This window comes from Salvia hispanica, chromosome 4 (genome assembly GCF_023119035.1).
Source record: "Salvia hispanica cultivar TCC Black 2014 chromosome 4, UniMelb_Shisp_WGS_1.0, whole genome shotgun sequence".
In the NCBI taxonomy this organism is placed as follows: domain Eukaryota; kingdom Viridiplantae; phylum Streptophyta; class Magnoliopsida; order Lamiales; family Lamiaceae; genus Salvia; species Salvia hispanica.
Window position 1 is genome coordinate 57,661,303 of NC_062968.1, and position 24,876 is coordinate 57,686,178.

The following is a 24,876-nucleotide window of genomic DNA, read 5'->3' on the forward strand; positions in this document are numbered from 1 at the left end:
ACAAGTCACCTGAGAATGGATTTGGTGAATTGTTTTATAAAATGTGACATTGATTTGTCCTTGATTGGTGCTACTTGTGGTTAGGGGTCAGTGGTATCTCATCATGGGATAATATAGGAAATGTCGGATTTAAATAATTGGGGCTTCGAGTTGTTGACTGCTTTTTAAAGTTTGTGTAGTTGGCAATGTTGGAAATAGATCATTTCCCTGTTGTGATAGAGTTTGCTATATGAACCTTGAATTCTTGACAATAATTGACATGATGTCTACTTTCTGTTAAAGTTAAATTCTACTTTTGGCTATACATATTGCTGAATTGGAGTGTTGCAGTTGTAGGAACTTTCAGGATTTTGTCCCACTTTTGAAGTTGTTTGAGTTTCTATTTCAAGTTTGTCTTTAACTCAAAAACTCGACTGAATGGATAAGTCGTTAGTTTGTCTTCAGCGCTATTATTCCCCATTTTTCAGTTTGGAAATGGTTAGCAGAGCTTGTTCTAGTGTTTTAACTATTGTGTTGACAGGAACATTGTGTTTTCTGTTTGTAAAGTTATAGATATTCCGAAATTCCTTACATAACCAAGCCTAATTCACCTCCCGAGACGAGACAGAGGACGGGTTGATCTTTTAACAAAGCTGTCCTAATCACAATTCTGTAGTGTAAGTATTTATTTCTGAATCTTTTAGATATAATTAGTAGGTGATTGTTTCGTTTTCACATGGTGGTATAGTTCATGACATGTCTACTTTGAGTCAAGACATGGAGAAATTAATTCCATCTTGTCACAGTTGGGTTATGCTTGTCATATTGTACATTCTGGTCACTTGTCCAGTTCAAGAAAGCAGCTCATCCTTCATTCTTTCCTTCTTCAGTTTTTGTAGTTATTCTCTTGTCTATTGCAAGGATCTAAGAAAGGCCCTTATGGCTTGTAGTGACACTTTTACTTTTGAGTTACTATAGGTCAAAATGATTTTTGTTGAATGACTTTTTTATTTGATAGCCAGATTTTTATAAGACATCTCCGGTGGCGCCCTTCCCACTAGGACTTCCACTAGGATTTCAAACAAAAACCTTCTGTCACGTCACTAGGACTTCCCATCTCACTGCACAATGTAAGACTTCCACTAGGACTTCCCGCAATAAAATAAAATCACAATTATTCAATTTATACGTTTCAAATTTACGGAATTTAACGAGCCGTATATATAGAGCCGTATTTATAGAGTTTAAAAAAAAAAAACTTAAATTTTAACTTGGACTTCCGACCCCCTTAATAATGGCGGACGTCACGAGGATATTCGATGGACATCCGACGGGCTAATGGGACGGGCGTGTCCGACCTTTTGCTCTACAATGGCGGACATCAGGTAGGACTTTCGCGACGTCCGCCGTCGGAGATGCTCTTTGATATTTTATTTTTGGTTTATAGAGTACCACATTCAATTTATGAGTCCTGGACCGCACCACCTATATTATATCATAATCATGTCAGTATTAAATAATGAAATGCAAACACCCTCCAGCTCACGCTGCTCGCCTCTCTTATTGTTTATCCAAACCAATAAATAACACTCCATTAAAATAAGCAAGTCTACTCTGGCAGTCTCAACCACAATAAACTATAAACAATTTTGTGCTCACATCTTAATTTGCATATCATAAATTAATTTTGTCTATTTTTACACTTTTCCATGTTAAGGAATATCATTACTTATATTAGGACCTATTCTTTATCATCTCAAGATTTCCCCCTTTCAATTTCATAGTACTACAATAAGACATTCGTCATATTTATGGGAGTGAATTATCTGAATTAGAATCTTAGTTCCCTCTCCCCTATCTAGAAGTAATGATTGATAAATTATCCGTTTTGAATTTTCCTTATATTTTCTGATCATGCAAAATATAACAAGCTAGGTATCTTTAGTTCTCTATGTTTCAATTCTGTGTGCTGAATATGACAGAATTTGAAAGCCTAGCAATTTCATTTTCCACACATGTCTTTTATATATTTGTCTCTTTCTTCGTTTTTTTTGTAAGATTATTTTCGTGGGGTGGGTGGGGTTGGGGTTCGGTGTGAATTACTCCTAGTAAATAGCTATACCACACTTTTTCTAGTGCAATTTTTTTAGCAATTAATGAATAAATTTGACTGGATACTTCTTAATTAATCGATAATTATTGAATGCCCGTTTCATAAGTTGGTTGACTTCTATCCACTTGAGCATGGCAAATTTATTACTACGACTTTGAAATGCGTAATTAGAGAGCAAGTGAAATATAGTATAATTTTTATTAATATAAAATGTTAAAACATCCAATCAAATGAAAAACTAAATATACATACTTTATTTTATATTCCTAATATAATTTATTTTGGAAAATGGCTCAGATCTATGTTTTCAGATGAGAAATTTCCCGAGATCATCATGAAATTTCATAGTTGAAACTATGGTAATTGTAGACGTAAAAATTAAATTAGGTCAAGAAAGTTACATTGCGATAATTGTATGATCACACGTTTTATTAGCGATGCCTTATTTTGTCAAAGAGATTATGCTTTGCTTGACTTTCTACGATCGTATAGTAACTAATACGGAGTAGATATTAATTGCTAGTATTAATTATGAATTAATACCGAAATTTTTTATGAGAGCGTCATGATGGAAAAGAAGAGAAATCGATGAGAGAGAACTGTTTATTTTAATTCTTCATTAATTATGATAAAATATTCTAACAACATACCAATGAGTAATTAAATAATAGTAATATGGAGATTATTAGCTCACTTCCGTAATAAAGTAAAAGTCTAATTCTCTATCAATAAATTATTTCGAAATTTATAAAAATATTAAAATTAGAAAAAATATTTTCTACCTTGGACTCTTAACCTGTCCATAACCCTCAATATATTAAAAAATTATTAATTGTACTGGTAGTGTGTAGTAATTATTCGTTCTATCTCTTATTCTCATATTCGTTCTTTCACGAAGAGTGTGGTGCTACCTAGCACGCAGGAAAAAACTTATGTGGAAAAATGTCAAGTAGTAGTAAAAATTGAATATGGGTGGAAATATTGATACATGTCAATTAATGGAAAAAATGAATATGGGTGGAATTATCGTCTATTCACCGAAAATGTCCGCAGTCAAAAATAAATGCTAGAGTGAAATTGTTAAATTAAAATTACTATATTCTTGAATTTTGAATATTCATTTTTACCATGATGTAATTTCTACACGAATTTGATGATAGATATGCATGTGGTGACATGTCCAGCGCCGCAAATTGAGGTTTTGGTTTAAGACAAAGTGTTACAACATCTGAATGCGACCGTCAAATTATGAAATTCAAAAATATTAGTCTCCTTGTCCAACCATATGTGACTATTTTTTTCGGATATATATTTTTAGGCAGTGGATTTAGTGATTAAATAAAAAATAAAAATAAAAAAAGAGAAAAAATAAATAATAGAATAAAATAAGAATAATAATTACTACTACTAATCTACTTTAATGGAGCGTTGATATTGTAAGATTACATCAGGGCTCAAATTAGTCTTAACTTGACTAATTCAAATATAGTCTAGACGCGCTCCACGAGCTTGATTTAATATTCTATTGAAAACTGAATGAAGAAAATAATAGTCTAAATTAAACTACAAATCAAAGAATTGATGATGTAACATTTACATGGTTACGACTTACGATTGTAAAATTCTATATATACAAAAAGCTAATTAAAATTTCACTATCAAGAATACAAATTCCATGCGAACCCATTTTTTTAGTAGTTAACTCGCAACATCCACAATTTATATCACATAACAATCAGAAAATAATCTACCAAAAATATCACTCCTCAATCCATCAACAAACATTCTATTGATCACTTAGTTTTCACAACAGTACTCATTGCTATAAATCCAACAACAATCAATATTGTCGATTTGTGACACCAATTACTGATCACACGACTTCTTATTTATTGAAATAATTATTGTTGTCATACTTTAAATAATGATAACTAGTTAAAAATAACAAATAATTTGGTAATTAGTACTCCCTCCGTCCGTAAAAAATAGACAAACTTAAATAATACGAGATTTATGTGTAATTGGTATAGCAAGAGATACGTGGAAAAAACTAAGAAAGAGAGAGGAATGGAAGTAGCATTAGTGGATTATGTTGTCAACATTATTAATAGTATATAATTAGTTAAAAACTTTTCATTTTAGACCAGGGCGGAGCCGGAAATTTGTAGGGACGAGGGCACATTTATTTATGAAGAAAATTTAAAAACTTGGGGAGGGGCATTTACTGAAAAATTTTAAAAAATAAATTATATGAAAGGAAATATTTATATAGGGGAGAAAATATGAGGTGGGGCAAATGCCCCCTCCTAAGGCATAAATAGATCTGCCCCTGTTTTAGACTTTGTCTAATATTAGAGATGACCTTAAATGATAAAACTAGTGTATTTTTTGAAGACGAATGAATTATTATTCATTTATATATTCCCTCCATCCTTTATAGTTGAGACATAACTTTTAAGTATGGAAAGAGTAATTACTCCCTCTGTTCTCTCATAGTTGAGTCATTTTTCCATTTCGAAAAGTTTCCTCTTAGTCGAGTCATTTCCATATATAGTACTCACTCCGTCCCCCATTAAGAGTCACATTTTTCCATTTCGGTCCGTCCCCAGTTAAGAGTCACACTTCATTTTTATCATAAATAGTAAGTAGGTCCCACATTCCACTAACTCAATTCACTCACATTTTATTATAAAATCAATATAAAAAAATGGGTCCCACATTCCACTAACTTTTTCAACCAACTTTTCTTTACATTTCTTAAAACTCGTGCCCGGTCAAAGAGTGACTCCTAATAGGGGACGGAGGGAGTAACTTTTTTCTCTTTCTTACTTTACTCTCTCTTACTTTATTCACTTTTTACTTTATTCTCTCCATCTTTTTCTCTTTCTTACTTTTTTTATCTATTTATTTAACGTACTCAATATTCCTTTCTTAAACTCCGTGTTGAAAAGTTTCGCCTCAACTATGAGGAAACGGAGGGAATATTAATTGGAAGCACTCCTATATTTGCATATAGAAATCACCGTCCTAAAAAAATTGGAGTATTACTATTAGTTTCAACGTTATTACCAAATAAAAAGCAAAGCTTTTATAAATAAAACAATAATTAAATTGAACCAATTATGTTGATATCGATCTCATTTGTTTATTTTATTTTATTTTGATGGATTAATGTAAAAATAGGCATATTTATGATTTGTGAGGAACACGTCGAAGAGAAAAGTTGGGTCCACCCGCCCCCAATTCCTTCTAGAAGAAGATGGGGTATAGCGGTATAAAGTATGAAACCGAAGGCTGGTCGTATGAAACGAACTCCTTCTAGAAGCTATAATGCATCATCTATCATGCCATCAACTAGACATTAATTTTCAGATCTTTTTTATTAAAAAAATAAAAAGAACGTGAAATTTTAGATAATTAAGTACACGTACGTAGCGTAGCGACAGTTGATAGCTCTCGAAAATAAATACCACTGTTATTATACTCCCTCCGTCCACGAATAGAAGTCTCGATTGGCCATTTTCATCCGTCCGTCATTAGAAGTCCCGGTTAGACATTTTATCTTGGGAGTATAAAAAATGACCTCATTGTTCCCTTAATTTAGAAGCTGCAATTAATTTTAATCCACTGCAATTTCTCACTCTCTTTCTTAATGTTAGATTTCATTATTCCAAAGAATAAAGCAAATAATAATATAAATGGGTCCCACATTCCACTATCACACACTTTAATTATTACACTCAAACTTTTCTTAAAACTCGCACCCAACTCAACCGGGACTCCTATTCGCGGACGGAGGGAGTAATATGTTTGCATACAATTACAAACATACTTACTACTATTAAATTACAAATTAATTAAAACACGGATCTAACTCGTGGAAACTAATTTTATTCCAACTTGCATATATATTCTCAATTTTGGATCGGCAACCAATGTTGGATCATATAGGAATAGTACTATTATCACAAGGTTCCAACCACATGTTAGATTATATAGCAATAGTATTATTATCACAATTAAAATGCTACTGCCTTTTTTGTTTTTTTTTTCTCGCAGACAAAAGTAGACTTATTATTATTTTGAAATTTGGTGATTACTCGAGATTCGTGTTTTCGTTATTTAATTATATTTTGGTTTAAGAGTTATTAATTAGGTATATATAGTTATATTCAACTAGACTATATTATAGTGATATTTATAGTATTGAAATTCAATATGTTAGCTAATGGTGTAATTGAGTGTTAGGAGTATATGTTTTAGTATCAAATACATTATGTAGACATACTATCAAGATAATTTTAATAACATGAGTGTAACAGATAAAATATTACAGTAATTGGGATGTAGATCTGATCAAAGTACAATAAATCTAATAACGAAACACTAATTAATTGGACATAGAAAATATACTCATCTGATACCTTTTGTTGATTCGATCTAGATGCTAAGTCTTGTGCTTGTATATTAGTGATCCAGTCAAAGTAATTAAGTAGATGTAATAGTCTAATTTTGTTTGCATAAACAACTAAAACTAAAAGTATCAATCTGGGATGATATATAAGGTAAATAAAATAGAAGAGATTCAAATATTTGACACAAAATATTAGAATTGTTTAAAATATTGATGGAGAATATATAATACTCCCTCCATTCCATAGTAGTAGAGTCATCTTACCGCCCGCAGAGGCTTAACGCATTTGGTTCCGGGGGAGCAGATATTGCTACAAGGAGCTTGGTTCGAATCCCACTACTGGCGTGTGGGAGCTTCCATCTCTCAGGCACAAGTGTGAGGCCTTGGGAGATGGACTCCTGTCAGGACAGTGGGTTGAAGGCCTCCTCTCTACGGGCCGCTGTGTACCCTGATTGAACCCCCTAAAAAATTATCGGGCCGGGGTGTGGGGGCGGCTAGGGTGACCGCATCACCTTTTTTGCTACAAGAGTCATTTTGTCATTTTGGTACGTTCCACAGTAGTAGAGTCATTTTTTTTTTGTAAAAGTCACACATTTCTTCCCACCTACTTTACTCTCTCTTACTTTATTCTCTCTATATCTCCTACCTTTTTCATTTCTTACTTTATTCTTCATTTACTTAACTCGTCAATCTCCGTGCCGAAAAGAAATGTCTCCACTACAATAGAACGACGGGAGTAGGATGATTATGAAATCCATAAAATAAAAAAGTGAGAAAAAGAGGTGTCGGCCTAGAGAGATTACCCAAGCTATACAGTAAACGCACCACAGCTATGAAGTGTCAAACAAGACAGCCCAACTCACCTTTCTTCTCTACCTAAAAACCCCCTTTTTATTTGCCCTACATATAAAATTATAAATACACACACACGCACCATCACAATTCACATGTATATATATATCATGTGCGCGTGTGTGTGTGTAGAATTTTGATTTTGACAATGGAGCAAGGGAGAATGCTATTCGATGCATCAGCTTTCATGCTGTTCGAGGCCACCGGCGATTCCGAAGACCGCGACTCCGGCGCCGCCGCGGAGGCGGAGGAGGAGGATGATGCGCAGTCGTGCAGCTCCGCGCGCCTGTATGAGGCGGTCTACGGCGGCGAGGATGCTCGCGCCGCGCAATTGGACGATTACTCCGACGACGACGAAGAAGAGGACGGCGTCGTCGATCAATGCCGGAGCGCGGCGGCGGAGGCGGCGAAGGGATGTGAAGAATCGATGAGGAATGAGAGAGAGGGGGATAGGCTCTTCTGGGAGGCGTGTTTGGCGTCTTAGAAAAAGAAAATTGGGGAAAGGAAAATAAAAATTGTTTGTTTTCCCCTTAATTCTTCCAAATTAGTATTTTTTAAATTAGTGAAGGATGCTGGAGAAATTTCTTTGCAAAAATTGGCAAAGAATCATTAATCTCCAAAATTTGATGAACATATTTTTCTTTATCAGATGTACTGTATAATATTCACACAACAACTGTAAATAAAGCTTATTCTTCATCCTTGCCATATAGTAGTAATTTTATTTTATTTTGCTAGGGAAAATGTTTATGCATCCTGGGAGTTGTGTTAATTATTTTTCTCTTAAGTTCATTATTAAGGTCATCCTAAGATGGAGCACTACAAAATTATTTAATGTAAAAGTGATTATTGTCAATATACAACTGTCAGTCCCTCATGCAAAATATGCCATCTTAGACTTTATGTTAAATAAATCAAATCAAAGTAAGAATAGTTACAGAAAACTACTTATTGAATGTAACTTGTGATAGTCAATTAGTGACGGCAACAAACACTCAGCACACGCCACAATTCAGGAAAAAAAACTATATATACAACCAAAATTATTGTTTTATCGGTACAAGAAAATACAATTAACATAACTATTTATAGTTTAGTTTAGTAAATTTACCACATTTGAAGAAGATACACTTGTAACAATTAAAGTGAGAAATAAGGTACAAATTCATCATTAATGATTTTCTGGAAATCTAAACTTTGCTGGTGGAGCAAAGGGGAGAAATGGAGCACTATGTCAGCCCTAAACTGAACAGTGGCATACAGTTACAACCAACAAAACCAAACCAATCTATGTCCATCAATGCCTAAAACATAGTACAGTACCACATAAATTAATTTACATAACCAGGCATGGCAGAAAATTCTAGATCCTAACACAACATAACTAAATCTGTAATTGATCAAACAGCTGCATCTGGGACAGGTAGCTGCTTCATTATTACAGATTCCCCGACGTTGTCGACCACGTCCATGTCCATGTCTTGGTTGACAACGTCGTGGAGTTCCTGTATGGCTGCAGAGGGTTGGTTCTCCGCAGCCATCTTAAGTCCGGAAACAGCCGAGCTCATTCTCGAGTCTTCTCCATCGCTGGTGCTGAAGAACGAGCTCTCGACCCGACTATCCGACACGGAGAGGCTAGAATCTGCATTGAAGGGAGAGGAGCCACTCTCCTGGTCTCTGCACAGGATCCCCTCCAGCTGCTTGCAGAATCCCTTTTTGGCATTCTGGTTCTCATTCAGCTGCCTCAAGAAGCACTCTTCTATCTCGCCCAGCGACTCGACTTCGTCTCTCTCCTCGTCCTCCTCTGAGGCTGACTCGCAGCTAGTCTCCATCTCCTGCTGGCTGTCATACTCCTCCTCCTCGTCGGACTGCCTCTCTGACGAGAGAGAGGACGAGGGCGAGTAGCCCTCGTCCCCCGCCTCGTCTCTCTCTCGCAGCGTCTTCGTGATGAGTGTCTTCAGCAAGTTCATTACTTGAACTGCGTGCATTAGGGCAGTTAATGGATCAGACATCTGCACAAAACAACCATATAATATCAGAAACCAAATTAACATTGATTTCTCCAAAACATCAAACCAATATAAATTAATCTAAGCCACCTGAGTCATGTTTGGGGAGAAGACCATAGCGATGTTTCTGGCATTCATCTTGTTGGATTCTTCGTGCTCGACCACGTCGGCCATGAGATCAACTGCCCAGTTGAGCAGTGCACCCTCGGTCGGTTGCAGCTGCTTGATCAGATCAACTGCCTCCTCCTCTGTATTGCACTGCAACACCTGCTCTGGAGAAAGCCCGTCAAGAACCCCAGACGGGAGCTCCCTAAACCACGCCTTGATCAAACCGGCTAGGCAATGAACGTCAATGTCCTCAGGCACAATGCCCCGATTGAGCTGGTCCCTAACATGCTCCTCCTGGCCATTCTCCGGATTTATCCTAAATATCCCTTCCGACTACAAAAAACATTCAGACACACCGGTCAGTCACCTATCAACTAGTACTAAATCAAAGCAACATTGTCTAAATCAAGAACTCATGTTGGCTCACTAACCTTAAGACCATCTTGTGAATACAACCTGTCCTGCATCAGCAACAATATAGTCGGGACGCTGTTCCCCCTATTGTCGTAAGAGCACTGCATCGAGTCAGCTGAGACCCCAAACACACTGACACTGCATACACAAGGTCATTCAACAACATCAATCAGATAGAATGCAACAAAGGAATTACAGCGGATCACACGCTGTAAAAAATTTCTTGAGACCTCAACATCACATTAACTAACTTGAAGTCTTAGAATTGATTTTGAGGTCCCATGAATCTTTAAAGAAGTAGGAGTACTACTTTTCATATAACTAAATTGTACTAGTTTCAGTTGCAGCTACCCTTGTAAATGTGCAATAACTATGACCAGTCAAATCTCCATTATTGTAGTACCACACTAGCTTGAAAACACAGCTGAATGATATGATTCAACACTTCCCTCTCATCTCGTTATAGCTAATTAAAGGTAGTAATCTGTATAACAACCTAATCGGATTTGTTGAGTTAATAACTATGAATAATACTCCACAAAGCATGATTTCCAATTTCTCAACTGCTAAATGCATTATTGAATGTAAATGTTCCTACTTCTTACCATAACTTTACAGCACAATTTAGTACTGAAAATATCTTAAATTCGAAATCTTGAGATTCAGCTACTAAATTTGTGATTTTAGCACAGTATCACTTGCTAGGAAACATCAGATCTACACACATACAAATGAAAAGACTACTTTTTTAGGGCTCCCTTTTTAACAAATCCAGTCAATTTTTCAAAAGAGAAGATTTTTAAAAAAAAGTTGAAAACTTTACAACAGTCCACCACACCCAAAAGCTTAAAATTTTTACAAAAATCTTTTAAGATATAGTAACGGCTAACACAGAAAATCAAGCAAACAAAAAACCTAGAAATTAAACTTGGAAGGAAAAAAGAGGGGAAAGATTTGGAATTGGTTGATACCTAGCACTGGGAGCTCTGCAAGGAACCTCAACCTCGAACTCAACAGGGAGCCCTAGAAAACCGTGGAATCTATCAAATGTGACATGAGTTATGTGCTGAACGTTTGTGGGCCACCCGATTTCCATGGGATGGAGGGCTGAGATCACTTCCTGATCTTCCCGGTCGATGTTGCACGTAGACACCATTGATTTCCTCAGCGCTGACAGGATGAAATCGAGCAAGGAGAGCTGCTGCTGCTGCTGCTGCTGCTGCTTATCGTGCTCCTCCGCCGCAGCGGATTTCGAGCTCTTTCCTCCGCAGCCGCCGCCCCTCGTCACCATAACCATCCCAGTCATGGTTTGAAGCTCCTCTCCCTATCTCTCGAGAAGAAAGAAAATCGAGTTTTGTTTTTGTTTTTATGGATGTTGCTGCTGCATTCAAGAAGGGTTGTGGGGCTTTTTGAAGTTTGAACTATTGTTATATTTACTGTTAATTCAAACGGCCATTCATTTCAAATTCTTGTTTCTCCACTTTTTAGATTTACTTTTTTTTATTATTTTATTTCTTGGCTTTTACCGTTTTGGGTTTTTGTTTTGTGGGATATTTCTTCTTTGCCACTTGTGTTCTATGTTAATGTTCTTTTTTATCCAAAAAAATGTTAGCGTAACAAAAACAAGGTAAATAAGCAATATCTTATCTTATCTTATGTGGAGTATAAAAAATAGGCACCATGTATCATTTGAATCTTGTGTGGCCAATATTGTTTATTGTAATACACTTTGGAAGTAACTATGAAAGTATATATAGTTAGAATTGTATGGATGTAGTTGGATATAAATTAAATGTAGGAGTACTTAAAAAAGTAATTGAACCGAATTTATTGCATTTGGATATTCCAAATTAAGTTGAGCTATCAATTTTGAAAGAAAATTAAATTTGATCTATTTAGAAAACCAAACGGGAAAAATTAAGTTGGAATCTGAAAAAAAAAATATCATCCCAATTGATTAGTAATCGTATTTTATTTGTTATGTGGATAAAAAGTGTGGAAATATATGGTTGCATGTAGTAGATTTCAGTTTCAGGAGTTGAATTAGGGCTTTAATCGATTTCCCTCAAGTGATCATAATTATTTGAAGTCTGTGATAAATTTATTAGTGTGACATTAAATTAGGTGTTCAATAATGAGAAAGTTACCTGACGCCTAACTGAAATTGGACACACTTCTATTACACATTTAGATTGCACACCAAATCTTCTCAGTCGTAATCACAAACTAACACTTAAAATTAAGGGCAAATAGGGCAATTAGCATCTTCTTCTTTTGTAGAAGACCGTTGGTCGAAAGGTGGTTAACGTTGAGCCGTGAGAGGCCAACAAAAGTTATGCTATTTCTTACAAATAATGAAATACTATGAGGGAATCAGTACATTTTTTTGATAAATTAATCAGCAATTATTTTTATTGTTAATTATTGGAAATGTAGAAAGGGTGACTGCAATGTGCGCTCTATACAATCTGCAATTGCAATTATAATACTGGCTATACAATAAATAACAAAAATCTTATGTACATGATAATAACAAAATAAATATTAATAAAACTGAAAGTAGTAAATTTTGATACATTCTTCAATTTAAAAATCTTATGTTTTGCAATAATTCTTCACAAAAATCATTCCATAGGAATGCACAATCTTTTGGCATCTGTAGTAGCCACCAAAATAATAAAAATAACTTGACAAGCAAAAAAAAAGCAAGCTAACTCTCTTCTTTACAAAATGTTTTTTATAAGAGGATTGTCAAAATGTCTTCAATTGATACTAGAAAGAAGTTGTTTGCACATTGTTGCAATAGTTAGTAGTTGTAGCAGAGTTTTGGGTCTAAGTTAAAGTTTCTCTCTACCAACTATCAATTGAAAAACCATGACTTAATATCATTAACGAGCTAGTATTATCATTGGCGCGGATAATAAAGATGAGCTTCTTATAATAAATTACGTACTATATCAATAAGTAATAGTGTTACATAATTATATATAATATAATTTATTGATACTATTAAAAAATCAAGGATACAATCTCTTACTAAGAGTAACAATATAGCCATCCCTGCCGCGCAAACTATTTGTATTATTATGATATTTTCAACCATATAATATTACAAAATAAAGTAATACTATAGATTAATCACCAGCCAATTAATCAAGGAGCCTCCGTTTGATGAAACCAAGGATTGTAGATTTTGCTGTCGTGTTTGTGTCCCAACTTTATTCGTTTAGATTTATATCACTCATCATATAAGCGTTCAATTTGCCAACCATGTTTTCATAATGACGTATCTTTTTATAGAATTGCATGTACTACACATATAAATATATAATGATACTACTTAACTAAAATATTTCATGATACAATGACAAAACTATTACACAATTTTAAGATAGTAACAAAAATATTATACACAATATATATGCAATTAACAAAATAATTACTACAATCTTGCGTAATCTTTGTGTAACGTGTTATCTCAACTTTGTCGATTAATATAGTATTTAACTTTAGGACCAAGTATAAAATGTACATATAAATAGCATCCATAGTAGTATATGTAATTGCAAGTCAACTGAGATAATCCAAATTGCTCCTTTGTGAAGAGATAAATCATTAATTTTTGTATAATGTGAAAGGCACGTATATAGAGAGACGACATATAGTAGTAGCCAGCAGAAGAATAAGAAACTATGCCCCATATATATCCATCATTCCCTTTCATCGTGTAATATGTCATCGTCGAAGTCTTTATAATAATTGAATAATGTAGTTATTATATTTATTCGAGAAAAATATTTTGGTAGATTAATTTTAAAAATATTAATATTGCTTTAACAAATTTTTGCTCTTGTTTAGTAGTAGTACTATAAAGCATACCATTTTCTAAATGGATCGATAACAAAATGCCTCAAAAGGCTTAGCAATAATCTTTTGAGCTATTTTTTTATTTACACAAAATTTAGCGGCAAACATACAAGATCCGACACGAGTGAATCGGGGGGCCCACCAATCGTAGCATTTCAAATTCAAAATTATACTAGTAATGACGAAATTTTATTTCTTTATTTTGGTATGTATTGTTTGGCCATCTTGATTGATTTGACCGTTGCAGATCATCGGATTCTTCCTGCTTTTCTGTCTCATTCTTAGTTATTCTAGTATAGTGTAAATTCAAAAGTTTGAGACATTAGTTCACATTATTTGGATGATAGTGGGCTTTTCATTTAGGTGGAGATATTTTCTTTACCACTCCTTTGATGTTGGGTATAATCTTTGGGCTTAAGGTTGTGGGCTTCGTGGTGTTAACGACGTTCTTTATCCCCAAATTGAAAATTCTCTTCCACATATAGTAGAGACTTAATTGCCAGAAAAGAAAACCTATCCAAGATCAGCTGCAAAAACTATAGTAAATTTTAGTGGGACGTGATCAAATGAAAACTCTAAATATTGTACAAACTCAAAACTATCATCTGGACCATTGAAAAATGTCAACAGATCATAAAAATGCATCAACGGGAAAATTTCAACAGAATTTCAAGTAGTCAATGATTGATACTGTTTTGACATTAAAATCTTGAAATTTTACGTTGTGTTGATATCGTATTGAAACAGTGTTGAAGTTGTGTTGGAGAGTTTTGAATTTGTATAATATATAATTTTGCATTTTATCACTACCTAAATTTTAATAGTATTATCAATTTTCAATTTTGGTAATATGCTGTTGATTTGTTGTACACGTATTTCAAATTGAGGACGTAGTTGAATTATTTGATAAGTATGTGGACACTTGAGAAACATGATAGTAATATTCATGGGTGGTGTTTTCCTCATAAAATTTACGGATGTGACATTTACAATTTAATTTAAAAATTAGACCTTGTGGAAGAATAAAGGGAAATACTTTAAATTTGTGATTTTTAGAGCATCTCTGGTGGCGCCCTTCTCACTAGGACTTCTCACAAAAATCTCTAGACACGTCATTAGGACTTCTCACTAGGACTTCACATCCCACTATACAATGTAGGACTTCCCGCAATAAAATAAAATCACAATTATTCAATTTATACGTTTCAAATTTACGAAATTTAACGAGCCGTATATATAGAGCCGTATTTATAGAGTTAAAAAAAAAATATTTAACTCGGACCGACCCCCTCCACAATGGCGGACGTCAGGTAGGACGTCGCGAGGATATCCGAGGACATACGACGGGCTAATGGGATGGGCGTGTCCGACCTTTTGCTCCACAATGGCGGATGTCGGGTAGGACTTCCGTGACGTCCTACCGCGACGTCTGCGGTTGGAGATGCTCTTACTATTGATTTTCAAACTTGTAGGACGACCAAAATCCATAATTTTTTTTCTGTTAACTTACTTTTTATTTGATTTTCATTAAATCTTAAATATATTTTTTAATGTAAAACATACTAGCTTTTAAATCCAAAAAGATAAACTCAATTAATAAGAGTACGAAAAATTACATGGAGCATAATAGTTGTCAGCAAGTATACGGACTTCTTTTACGACACCGCGGCGCACAATAGCATCGCGTGCTACTGGTGAATATGAGTATAAAAGAGCATATTACTCTATCAATCTAACATTTCATGAAAAGGAAACAAAATTGATTGAGATTTGCGCAATTCGCTTCGATCCTTACTTGAATTCGCTCCACTTTATGCCGCGCTTCGATGCTCGAAGCTGTTTTCTCTTTCAAAATTGAAGGTATGCTGTACCTTTAGGGCTTTTAAGAGGGTTTCAATTTTTTCTCTCACTTATTGTCATGAATCTCATGTCAATTCTGCCACTTTCGAATATAAAGGGAAAAAGCCGTAAAAATTGCGTGCAGTCGCGCTAATTTTGCATAGAACAGTCATGCATAGTTTCTTCTGAAGTGGAAGTAAATGTTCCTACATGCTGCTGTGTGTTTATACTCTCGAAATGCGTTTTTATGCGGAGGAGTAATTTATGTTCTTATTTTCCCTAAATTAACTGCGTGATTATAGATTCTGAAGAATGAGGGCATCGAACGAAGCTTCCACCAGCATTGAGCTGGCGAACAGTTTATTTCGAGGCCGATCTGAGGTGGTAAGTTTGAGTAAAAGAGAACTAGCTCGATACGTTAGATTTTGTCAATAGTTATTAAATGAACGCCAAAGATTAATAAAGAAATCAAGTCTTTATGTTTATGTATATTAAGTTTGCATGACCTGTGTGTATGTATCATTAGAGAGTTAATTTAACCGATTTTTACTGTTGAATCGATATTTCTAAAGTGTTCTGTGTGCATTTTATTTTATAATAAAGTGGCACTGTGGATCATTTAATGTGGATTATATGGCGTTATAAGAGATTGCTTTTCAACAAAAAATATTATCTGCACTCAGTAATTATGTGCTAAATATATCACCAATGTACTGCATTTTGTGCCTTACTGACTTCCTCCTCACTCTCGGAACATACTCCCTCTTAGTCTTTTAGCATTTTTGAGAAGTTAGACTATGAGTTTGGAAAATCATAAGGTTCCATAATGATTTTGTTTTTTGTTTTTAATGAAGACACTTGATTTAATTGCTGCGGTCAAGGGACTGCATGAGCTTAGTCCTCAACAGCTTGGCAAACTAATCAAAGATTCTGGGAACAATGTGGTCAGGCACATTGCTGAGGATGGATCATGTATACAGGTTATTAGGAAGAAATAAATAGCTATACTATTATTGCTATTTAAACTTTGTAACCAATGCCGATGTTGGAATTACATGATTATTGCAGGTTGACTTGGAAAAATTTGCAAGGTATCTTCCTCTTCATCTTATTGCAGTGATTATGGCTTGGGAAAGGGACAAATCAACATTCAAGTATTTGTTATGTGGAATTCTTCTCTTGCACTCCATGTGTGATCTTGCCTCTCGGGTACCCAAAATTGAGCAGGTTAGAAGTCAAACTATATTTTATCATCATGTCAAGCAGATGTTACTGGTCTAAATTTTTTAAGTTTGCAAAAGTTTTAAGGCTTTTATACATTTATAATTGGCTATGTGTTTGCTGATCGATGCAAGCTGAACAGACATAAAGGAATGAAAAGAAAATCCTTATTTTGACTCGATCCTTTGCTAGTGGCTTAGAGTCTCTTGGGGTGTTTTCAGCATCATATAACAATCTGTTTCTTGCTTTTCTTTCATTTCCTTTTCCCGCTTTAGGTTACTCGCTCATATTTTCACCCTTAATATTACGATACTTGTAGTCAGGAATACTTGTTGTAATATATAGAGGTTCAAAAGTATTTTAATGAGTTTTTTTCTGGGTATCATGTGAGTTTGTGACAACCTTTTCTGCTTAATTTTCCCTAGTTTTAGATCATTGCAGTGGCTAGCATTTTTGCATAAACTATAAATTCCGAAGCTCATAAGCTCATTAATCATTCGTGGGAGTTGCAATTATTAGCTGCTTAATGCTTCTATAGGTGTTTTAGCTCTGCCTCTCTAGTGCCTTTTAGGTTTTTGACCTCTAATAATTATGATTATAGCTCCTTATCTTCACATTGATCCTAGCTTCCTCTGAAATCTATTTTCCCTGTTCTTTTGTACTTGGAAAATATTGTCATTCTCAACTTCTGGAAACTCACTTGTTATGTGTGTTATGATGTGGTTAACTGGTTATAGACATATACTCCTCTATATGCCCCTAATCCACATACCATTATATGTTTTCTTCAGATATTGCTTGATGATGTGAAGATATCAGAACAGCTAATTGACCTGGTCTTTTATCTGCTAGTTCTCCTTGGTGCATACAAACAGGTAGCTATTCATTTTCTTTCTTATAATTTTAGATCTTTGCTTTGTTGTTGGTAGATGTGTACTGACTTCTTCGTATCCAGGAAACTCACACCATTCCCAATGACATGGTTCTTCTTCATTCAGCTCTGGTTGCTTGCAGTCTAAAATTGTTGACAGTCATTGTTTCTCCACAGTACCAAGAGGTTGCTCAAGTTTTGACTGCATATTACAAGGTTATCCAGGAATATTTTGGTGAAAACTGAACTGTGTAAATCACTTGTTTTATGGGTGTATAACCTTGGCTTAACTTTCCTACTCATCATCTTGATTATTGTTATTGCAAAACTTTGTTCAATGATGTCGTGGCTGAGTAAGTGGAGTTGATCGCAGGTGGACATATTCATGGAGGCAGCATTCTCTGCTGTTTGTGTTGATGTCAAGTTTCTGCAGACCAAACTGTCTGCTCAACATGGCGATTCATCTGGAAGTGCTTCCCCTACTGCTGAAGAGACCTTGAATCACCTTTGCCAGCAGTGTGATTCTTCTCTTCAATTTCTACAGTCCCTGTGTCAGCAAAAGTTGTTTCGGGAATGCGTTGTTAAGAACAAGGTTTTTCTGGATTTATTTCCTTTCATCTGTTAGAGTTCTCATTGCCTGAATGGATTGGTATTTCTTTATGAGATCAAATGTGGTCAAAACATGTTTTCTGATCCAGGAATTGAAAGTGAGACATTTGGCCTTAGGCATTATTATTAACCACTCTACCGCTTGGCCAACATTCACACATAATTTCTATTTTTGATGCGTCTGAATTCATTGATCTAGGACTTCAGTTTTTTTCCATACGAGATAGTAAAAGATTCCATAATCAGTTTGACTTGCTTATCTTGTTGCTGTTTTATCTGATGAATGTTGGTCTCCTGTATGGCTTAGGATTTGTATGTTACATTTGAGTTTGGGTGAAAAGGTTGCTGTTAGCTATGGATGAATCAGGAATGTAACTATTTGAAGTATCAATACAAACCAAATGATTTTACAATGTCGCGAAGTCAATTTTTTTTTGTTCTTTTAGCTAGAGTAGTGCTGTGAATTAGCATATAACAAGTTCTATCAATAGCTAATTGGTTAAACTAAAATCTCACACTATTGAATCTCTCATTATTCCTTTCTTTTATCTCTTTATCCTCTTTTGTTTCTTCATTGATTTTCTCCCTGGTAACCTTGATAATTGATTCCAGGAGTTATGTGGCAATGGTGGTGTTCTTGTTCTGGTTCAGGCCGTCATGAACTTAAAGTTATCAGGCTCAGACAATACCTCCTCGTACTTGGCTGCTACCTCTCGTCTAAAATCTAAAGCTTTATCTATTGTGAGTTCACTATCCAATTAAGATAAGTGGACAGGTCTTTGAATATTTTAACTGTTGATAAAGTAAGCACACCTCAGATTTTTTATGTGCATGTGCTTGGTATGGTTGTGAACAGATCCTTCTTTGTTTAATTAGTTACGATATTTTCTGCTGCAGCTTTTGCACCTTTGTGAAGCAGAAAGTGTATCCTACCTTGATGAGGTGGCCAGCAATACTGCTAGTCAGGATTTGGCAAAGTCTGTCGGACTCGAGGTATTGTTTTCTAGAACTAACTTTGATTTGAATTTTCTGTCATAACTCTCGGATCGGAGAGATACATGTTTTGCTGTGTTCATAATTAAACAAACATTTCTGAGTTACTTTAGATCTGTTGTTGTAAATACATTGAAAAACTAGCAGGTTAATCTGAAAATGGAACAATCTTAAATGTGCTGCTGAAATTCACACATCGAAAAAACCCAAATATGACAAATTTCTTATGATTTTCAACTGCTTATCATAATCCTAGTCTGTTGTATTTTCCTAGCGTAATTGGGTCTAAAACAAATGTTTATAGTATTACTGTACAATAAGTTTGCAATATCTGCACTTTGAGAAGATTTTGCCTTCTATACATACACAATTGTTAATTTGTTATCTTGTTCTTAATGATTTTGGTATATATTTGTTACATGGTTTAACTCTTATACCCCTAACTTGGTGGTATTATGGGCATTTGTTTTTGTATAGGTTCTTGACTTGCTGAAAAAACTGTTTGGTATAGATTCCACACAGTTAAATGCTCCCTCTGAGGTAAGCTACCCAAAGGGGCAACTGGAACTTAATGCAATGCGCCTGGCAGATGTTTTCTCAGATGATTCAAATTTTCGATCGTTCATCATGATAAATTTTGTAAGCTTTCCAGCAGTACAGCTAATTTTAGATTTTGTAGAGTGCTGCTGCTTCATGATATTTCATTTGTGTGTATGTGTGCTGTTCGCTTCCATGGTATGAATTCTTAGCCTTTCATGATTAAAGGTCAAAAAGACTCAAGCATGATATCTGAACAATACAGGTGCAAAATTGAAATATAAACCCTCCCCCGGAACAGTTTACCCATGCCATTATAATGTGCAATAACTTACTGGTTCTCATACATGGAGCTGCAATTGGTACACCATATATCAGCTGAGGCCCGTGCTTAGAAAATGTCTTTGCTTATTCCAACAATTCAGATGCAGGTTTAAATAAATGGATGTTAATCTTATGAATGTAGCTTTTGAATGAAAAGGTGATAGCTTTAGCACCTTGAGTGACTTAAACTTGACAGTTACCATGCTTATCTTATCTTAATGGAAATATGGATTCTGGAAACACCATCTTTTATTTGCATATTATTTGCAAGCATAGTATGTGTCTGAAGATCTAGTGGCAAATTTCTGAACTCCGACATTTAAATTTTTGTGTACACTGGTATCTTGTGAAATGGAATAAAGAAAGAGTCCTAAACTGTAGTTTAGACGTTCACAATTTACTTAGCACATGCAATGAGTTTGTAAGTTTAACGGCAGATACAAATGATTAGTTAGAAGACTGACAGCTATTTGTCAATGTATGATGCTCAATTCTTTACTTTGTGATTACATCTCAAGAGTTGCTAGATATCATGCATTTTTATAATTATTTCTCAAGGAAATCATGTTTTTTTCTTTTCTTTTCCTGACCCTTCCAATGTGTTCCTTTAGAGGGAAGCTTTAGCAGCAATCTTTCTACTCCCTCATGGAGAGTTTGTATCTGGCTGGTGCTCATCTGATCTTCTAGTTTCTGAAGAGGATGCGCCATTAGAGTATGTATTATTTACCACGCCTTTATAATTTTTATTTCACCAAATTAGTCAGATTTGAAACCCTAAGGCCTAAACCATGTATGTATACAGACACTTAAATTAAAATTGACCCTTTGGCTTTGCAGTGTTCCTCGGTCGTCTTATGCCCATCAGAGAACGTCTTTGTTGATTAAAGTGATTGCAAACCTTCATTGCTTTAATCCTGATGTATGCCAGGGTAAATGATTTAGTAATTCCCGGTTCCAACCAGGGTATGCTGTTTGCTATTATTTAACTAATAAGATTTGTTTCAATCCCAGATGAGAAAGATCTGTTTCTCAACAAGTTCATTCAGTTCATACAGAATGACTATCAGAAACTGTCAGATGGGTTCCTCTCTACTTCCGAAGCTGACAAAGTTTCCACAGTTAGCAAGAACTTATGTATGTCTGCTTCTAACTTTTGCATTGGTTAATTGATTAATTTCTATATTCTAATAAGTCTTTTGCATGTAGGTTCACTGTTAAGTCATGCAGAATCTTTAGTTCCAGAATTTTTGAATGAAGATGATGTACAGCTGCTGAGGTACTCTGAATATATTTGTCCCCTTCCAATCTCTCTTAGTTTGCAATATAGATAATAAAACATTCTAACAGATGGTCACTATCTGATTCTTATAGTCACTTTTTGTTCTGTAATAGGCTTGCTTCAGTCACCGCATTTATTCATCTTGTGCATTCTTTGATTATTATTTTGTTACGCTATCTAAGAGTGGAAATCTTCTTTGTAGGTTATTTATAAGTCAATTTGAGTCGCGGATCGTTCGTGCTGCATCTGAAGGTCATCTGGTCAATGTAAAACCTCTCTGGCTTAAACTATGGATAGTTTTCATTTTTTTCCAGAAAGCATCAAGTGCATTTGTTTTTGAGATCTTAATTGAAATGATATTTAAGTTAGGGCATTTATATTTTTTTCTATCACCAATCATTTTTTGTATCATAATATCATTTCAGTCATTTAGTGTTTATTTAGCTTTTAGTCCATCCCTGCAATAGCTAAAACCAATGGATGTTTGGAAAATGGTCACACACCTTTGGATTTCTTTCTTTTTTGGGCATTAACATAATTGCTGACTAGGGTAGATGGTATAGTGCATGTCAAAGACTTATTGGAGGAACATGACATATCAGCAGTCAGAAAACAACAACAGAAATCATTGCTATAAATTACAAATTACTACAGTACTTATTATGAGCTCAAGTAAAGGTAAGAGCTGAAATTTAGAAGGGAGAGGGTTGGGGTCAATAAATTGAACATAAGTACAAAGACATACGAATATTTACATCATGTCCCTCTTTTTTGTGAGGTATCCTTGTTCGCCTTTTACAGTACTTGTGATGTAGTCTTTGATTCAACTAGATCACATGGAAAAATAAATTGTCTTGGGATGACTGGTTTCATTATAATCTTTTCTCCATGAGCATTCTCTAGCCTAAATTATATTTTTATACAGACTATGAAGTTTAATAACACAATGCTAATTAAAATTAATCTGACTGGTAGGTCCTATTTACAGAAACAATGGTTTATTAAAGGCAACTGCTCTCTTGTGGTATCAAATGTACATTGACATCCCTTATCGTTGCAGTTTGCCCTTGAAAACAAACTTCCAGAGGTGTTTGCAATCTATAAATTTGGATGTGTATTGTTGTAAAGTGTCCATATTTCAGATGTAGTTATCCTTTAAAAGTAATGTGATTTAACCGATAATCACCTCGGGACCTCTACAAGTTCATAATTGTAAACTTCTTATATGTTCAACAGTATATTCAAGCTCCAGCGCAACTTTGAATTATCAACATTTTTATTTGGCGATGTGCTTGATCCATGATTACACAGATATCCGTATGTGACTAAGACATGATCCTGTTAGATAAAGATTTTTCTAGTTCCCTTTCAACTATTGTAACTTCTTTCTGAAATTTTATAGTTTTTGGTTTAGGATGAGAAAAATGCAGTGGTGTATTCTTTACCCTTACACAGAGAAATAAGCCCAGGTCATGGAAATAATGTTGTCAACATGGGACAGGGCACACTGAACCTTGGTTTCCGAGAAGTGGATCAATTTGATGCAACCAGGAATGGGGATGAGCAATTTTTTGATAGGAAGAACTCTGGGATGATGGAGCAGGACAAATCCAATGGGGCCTCTGTAAATTCGCGAGATAATGAGAAAGATGCTCAAGCTTTTGATACAAGTGGGTCAGATTCCAGCCCCACACGAGGAAAGATCCACTTTGATCAAATGGGTGTTGATCGTATCAAGCGACATAGCTTTGACGAAACTGCTGAAGAGGAAAAAATCGATCCTCTACATTCTGAAGAGAAGCAGCAAAGGAAACGCAAGAGAACTGTAATGAATGATAAACAGATAGCTCTTATTGAATCTGCACTTATAGATGAACCTGATATGCACCGCAATGCACCTGTACTACGGTTGTGGGCTGATAAATTGAGTATTCATGTGAGTGAATAAATATTTTTTATATTGTGATATACTCATATTACTTAGTGGGAGAATCATTTATTTGAAATTTTTGATTTGTTTATCTATTGGTTTTATTCTCTATGAAGTTCAGTTTTTATTTTATTATTTCTCAGGGTGCCGAGGTTACAACTTCAAGGCTAAAAAATTGGTAGGGGGCTCATACTCTTTTCGGCGAGTTCTTCAGTTTTCATTATATGATTTTGGTTTAGTGTTTGTCCAAATGTTTGACATTTTTACTTGCTATAAATTGGGTTTGCATATGTAGATGTAAATTATGTGCGTAAGTTCATTTTTGTTTAATTATTGGATTTTTACACTGCAATGATAATTATTTATTGTGTTAAATATCCAGGCTGAATAATCGGAAAGCTAGGCTGGCACGTGCAGCTAAAGATGCCCGTGTATCATATGATGGAGACAGTGCTGACAGACTAGGAATCTCTGGGCAACTTGACTCACCCCGGAGCTCTATGGATGATGCCCATATCTCATTTTCTGCAAGAGGGAACATTGCTGATGAGGTTACCAACATTGCAGTAGTAGCTAATGCGGACGAAGACTTGGGGACTCCATGTGCTGCACCTATGGATATTGAGGTTACAGACATTGAAGTGGTAGCTAATACGGACGAAGACTTGGGGACTTCACGTGCTGCACCTATGGATATTGAGGTTCCAGACATTGAAGTGGTAGCTGAAACGGACGAAGACTTGGGGACTTCACGTGCTGCACCTACGGATATTGCAACACCAAGCTTGTCCTTCGGACTGGGGCAATATGTAATGCTTGTTGACGAGAGAGGGGGGGAGGTTGGGAAAGGTGTAGTGTTTCAAATTAGTGGACAATGGTGTGGGAAAAGCTTGTATAATTCTGGCATGTGCGTTGTGGACATCAAGGAACTCTCAGTCGACAAAAGTTCCAACGTTCTACACCCTGTGGAGGGCACATGCGACTCATTTTATCAGACTGAAGAAAGATTTGGTTTGATACGAGTCTTGTGGGATGTGAACAAAGTCTTTCTCTACTTTCAGCCCGGGGAATACGTGATGCTTCGGGGCGATAAACAACAGGAGATTGGGAAGGGCACGGTTTTTCAAGCACGTGGGTATTGGAATGGGGTGTATTTGGAACAATCTGGGATGTGCGTGGTTGACATCAAGAAATTATCAATCGATAGATTTGCTGACCTTCCGCATCCAGTGGAAGCAACGGGCAACTCGTTCTATCAGTCTCAGAAAAGGATTGGTGTGATGAGAGTTCTGTGGGATTCAAACAAACTCTCCCGGTTGCAAGCTTACAAACGGGCTCATGCTTGATAGTATCTGTTGGGTTCATCTTGTTTGTCAAGTTCGAAATTTGAAGGCAAGCAAATGTAGTAACTGTAACTATTGTGAAGTGCTACTGTTGCTGATAGTATAACATGGAGGTTATTTTGTTGTTGTTAAGATGACCGCTTCAGTGTATTCTACTAATTCTCAAGTAAATTC

The 24,876-nt window shown here is 35.3% G+C and overlaps 3 protein-coding genes and 1 long non-coding RNA gene across 9 annotated transcripts; 3 read left to right on the forward strand and 1 right to left on the reverse strand.

Moving 5' to 3' along the window:
• Positions 1–6: 6 nt before the first annotated feature.
• On the forward strand, positions 7–934 carry LOC125222793. The gene is made up of 2 exons (XR_007176611.1): positions 7–656; positions 786–934. It is a non-coding gene; the product is annotated as an uncharacterized LOC125222793 (long non-coding RNA).
• Positions 935–7,506: 6,572 nt separating this feature from the next.
• On the forward strand, positions 7,507–7,842 carry LOC125221510. The gene has a single exon (XM_048123629.1). It carries the CDS (start codon positions 7,507–7,509, stop codon positions 7,840–7,842), a length of 336 nt encoding a protein of 111 aa, XP_047979586.1.
• A 662-nt stretch (positions 7,843–8,504) lies between these two features.
• Positions 8,505–11,300, reverse strand: LOC125222791 (rho GTPase-activating protein 2-like). Its single transcript, XM_048125603.1, has 4 exons — positions 10,861–11,300; positions 9,907–10,027; positions 9,458–9,808; positions 8,505–9,370 (listed from the first exon to the last, which is right to left on the reverse strand). The coding sequence occupies exons 1-4, from the start codon at positions 11,193–11,195 to the stop codon at positions 8,759–8,761; spliced, it is 1,419 nt and encodes a 472-aa protein (XP_047981560.1). The 5' UTR covers positions 11,196–11,300; the 3' UTR covers positions 8,505–8,758.
• Positions 11,301–15,463: 4,163 nt separating this feature from the next.
• On the forward strand, positions 15,464–24,834 carry LOC125222790 (nodulin homeobox-like). 6 transcript variants are annotated; one of them, XM_048125597.1, is made up of 18 exons: positions 15,464–15,616; positions 15,898–15,979; positions 16,450–16,575; positions 16,664–16,822; positions 17,608–17,691; positions 17,772–17,903; positions 18,061–18,279; positions 18,909–19,037; positions 19,194–19,289; positions 19,767–19,928; positions 20,762–20,862; positions 20,988–21,079; positions 21,162–21,284; positions 21,357–21,426; positions 21,632–21,695; positions 22,844–23,365; positions 23,503–23,537; positions 23,742–24,834. In XM_048125597.1, the coding sequence occupies exons 2-18, from the start codon at positions 15,908–15,910 to the stop codon at positions 24,703–24,705; spliced, it is 3,150 nt and encodes a 1,049-aa protein (XP_047981554.1). In that variant the 5' UTR covers positions 15,464–15,616; positions 15,898–15,907; the 3' UTR covers positions 24,706–24,834. The 6 variants fall into 6 exon arrangements, with proteins under 6 accessions (XP_047981554.1, XP_047981557.1, XP_047981556.1 ...); XM_048125600.1 differs by having other exon boundaries at positions 22,931–23,365; XM_048125599.1 differs by having other exon boundaries at positions 17,772–17,873.
• Positions 24,835–24,876: the final 42 nt, after the last annotated feature.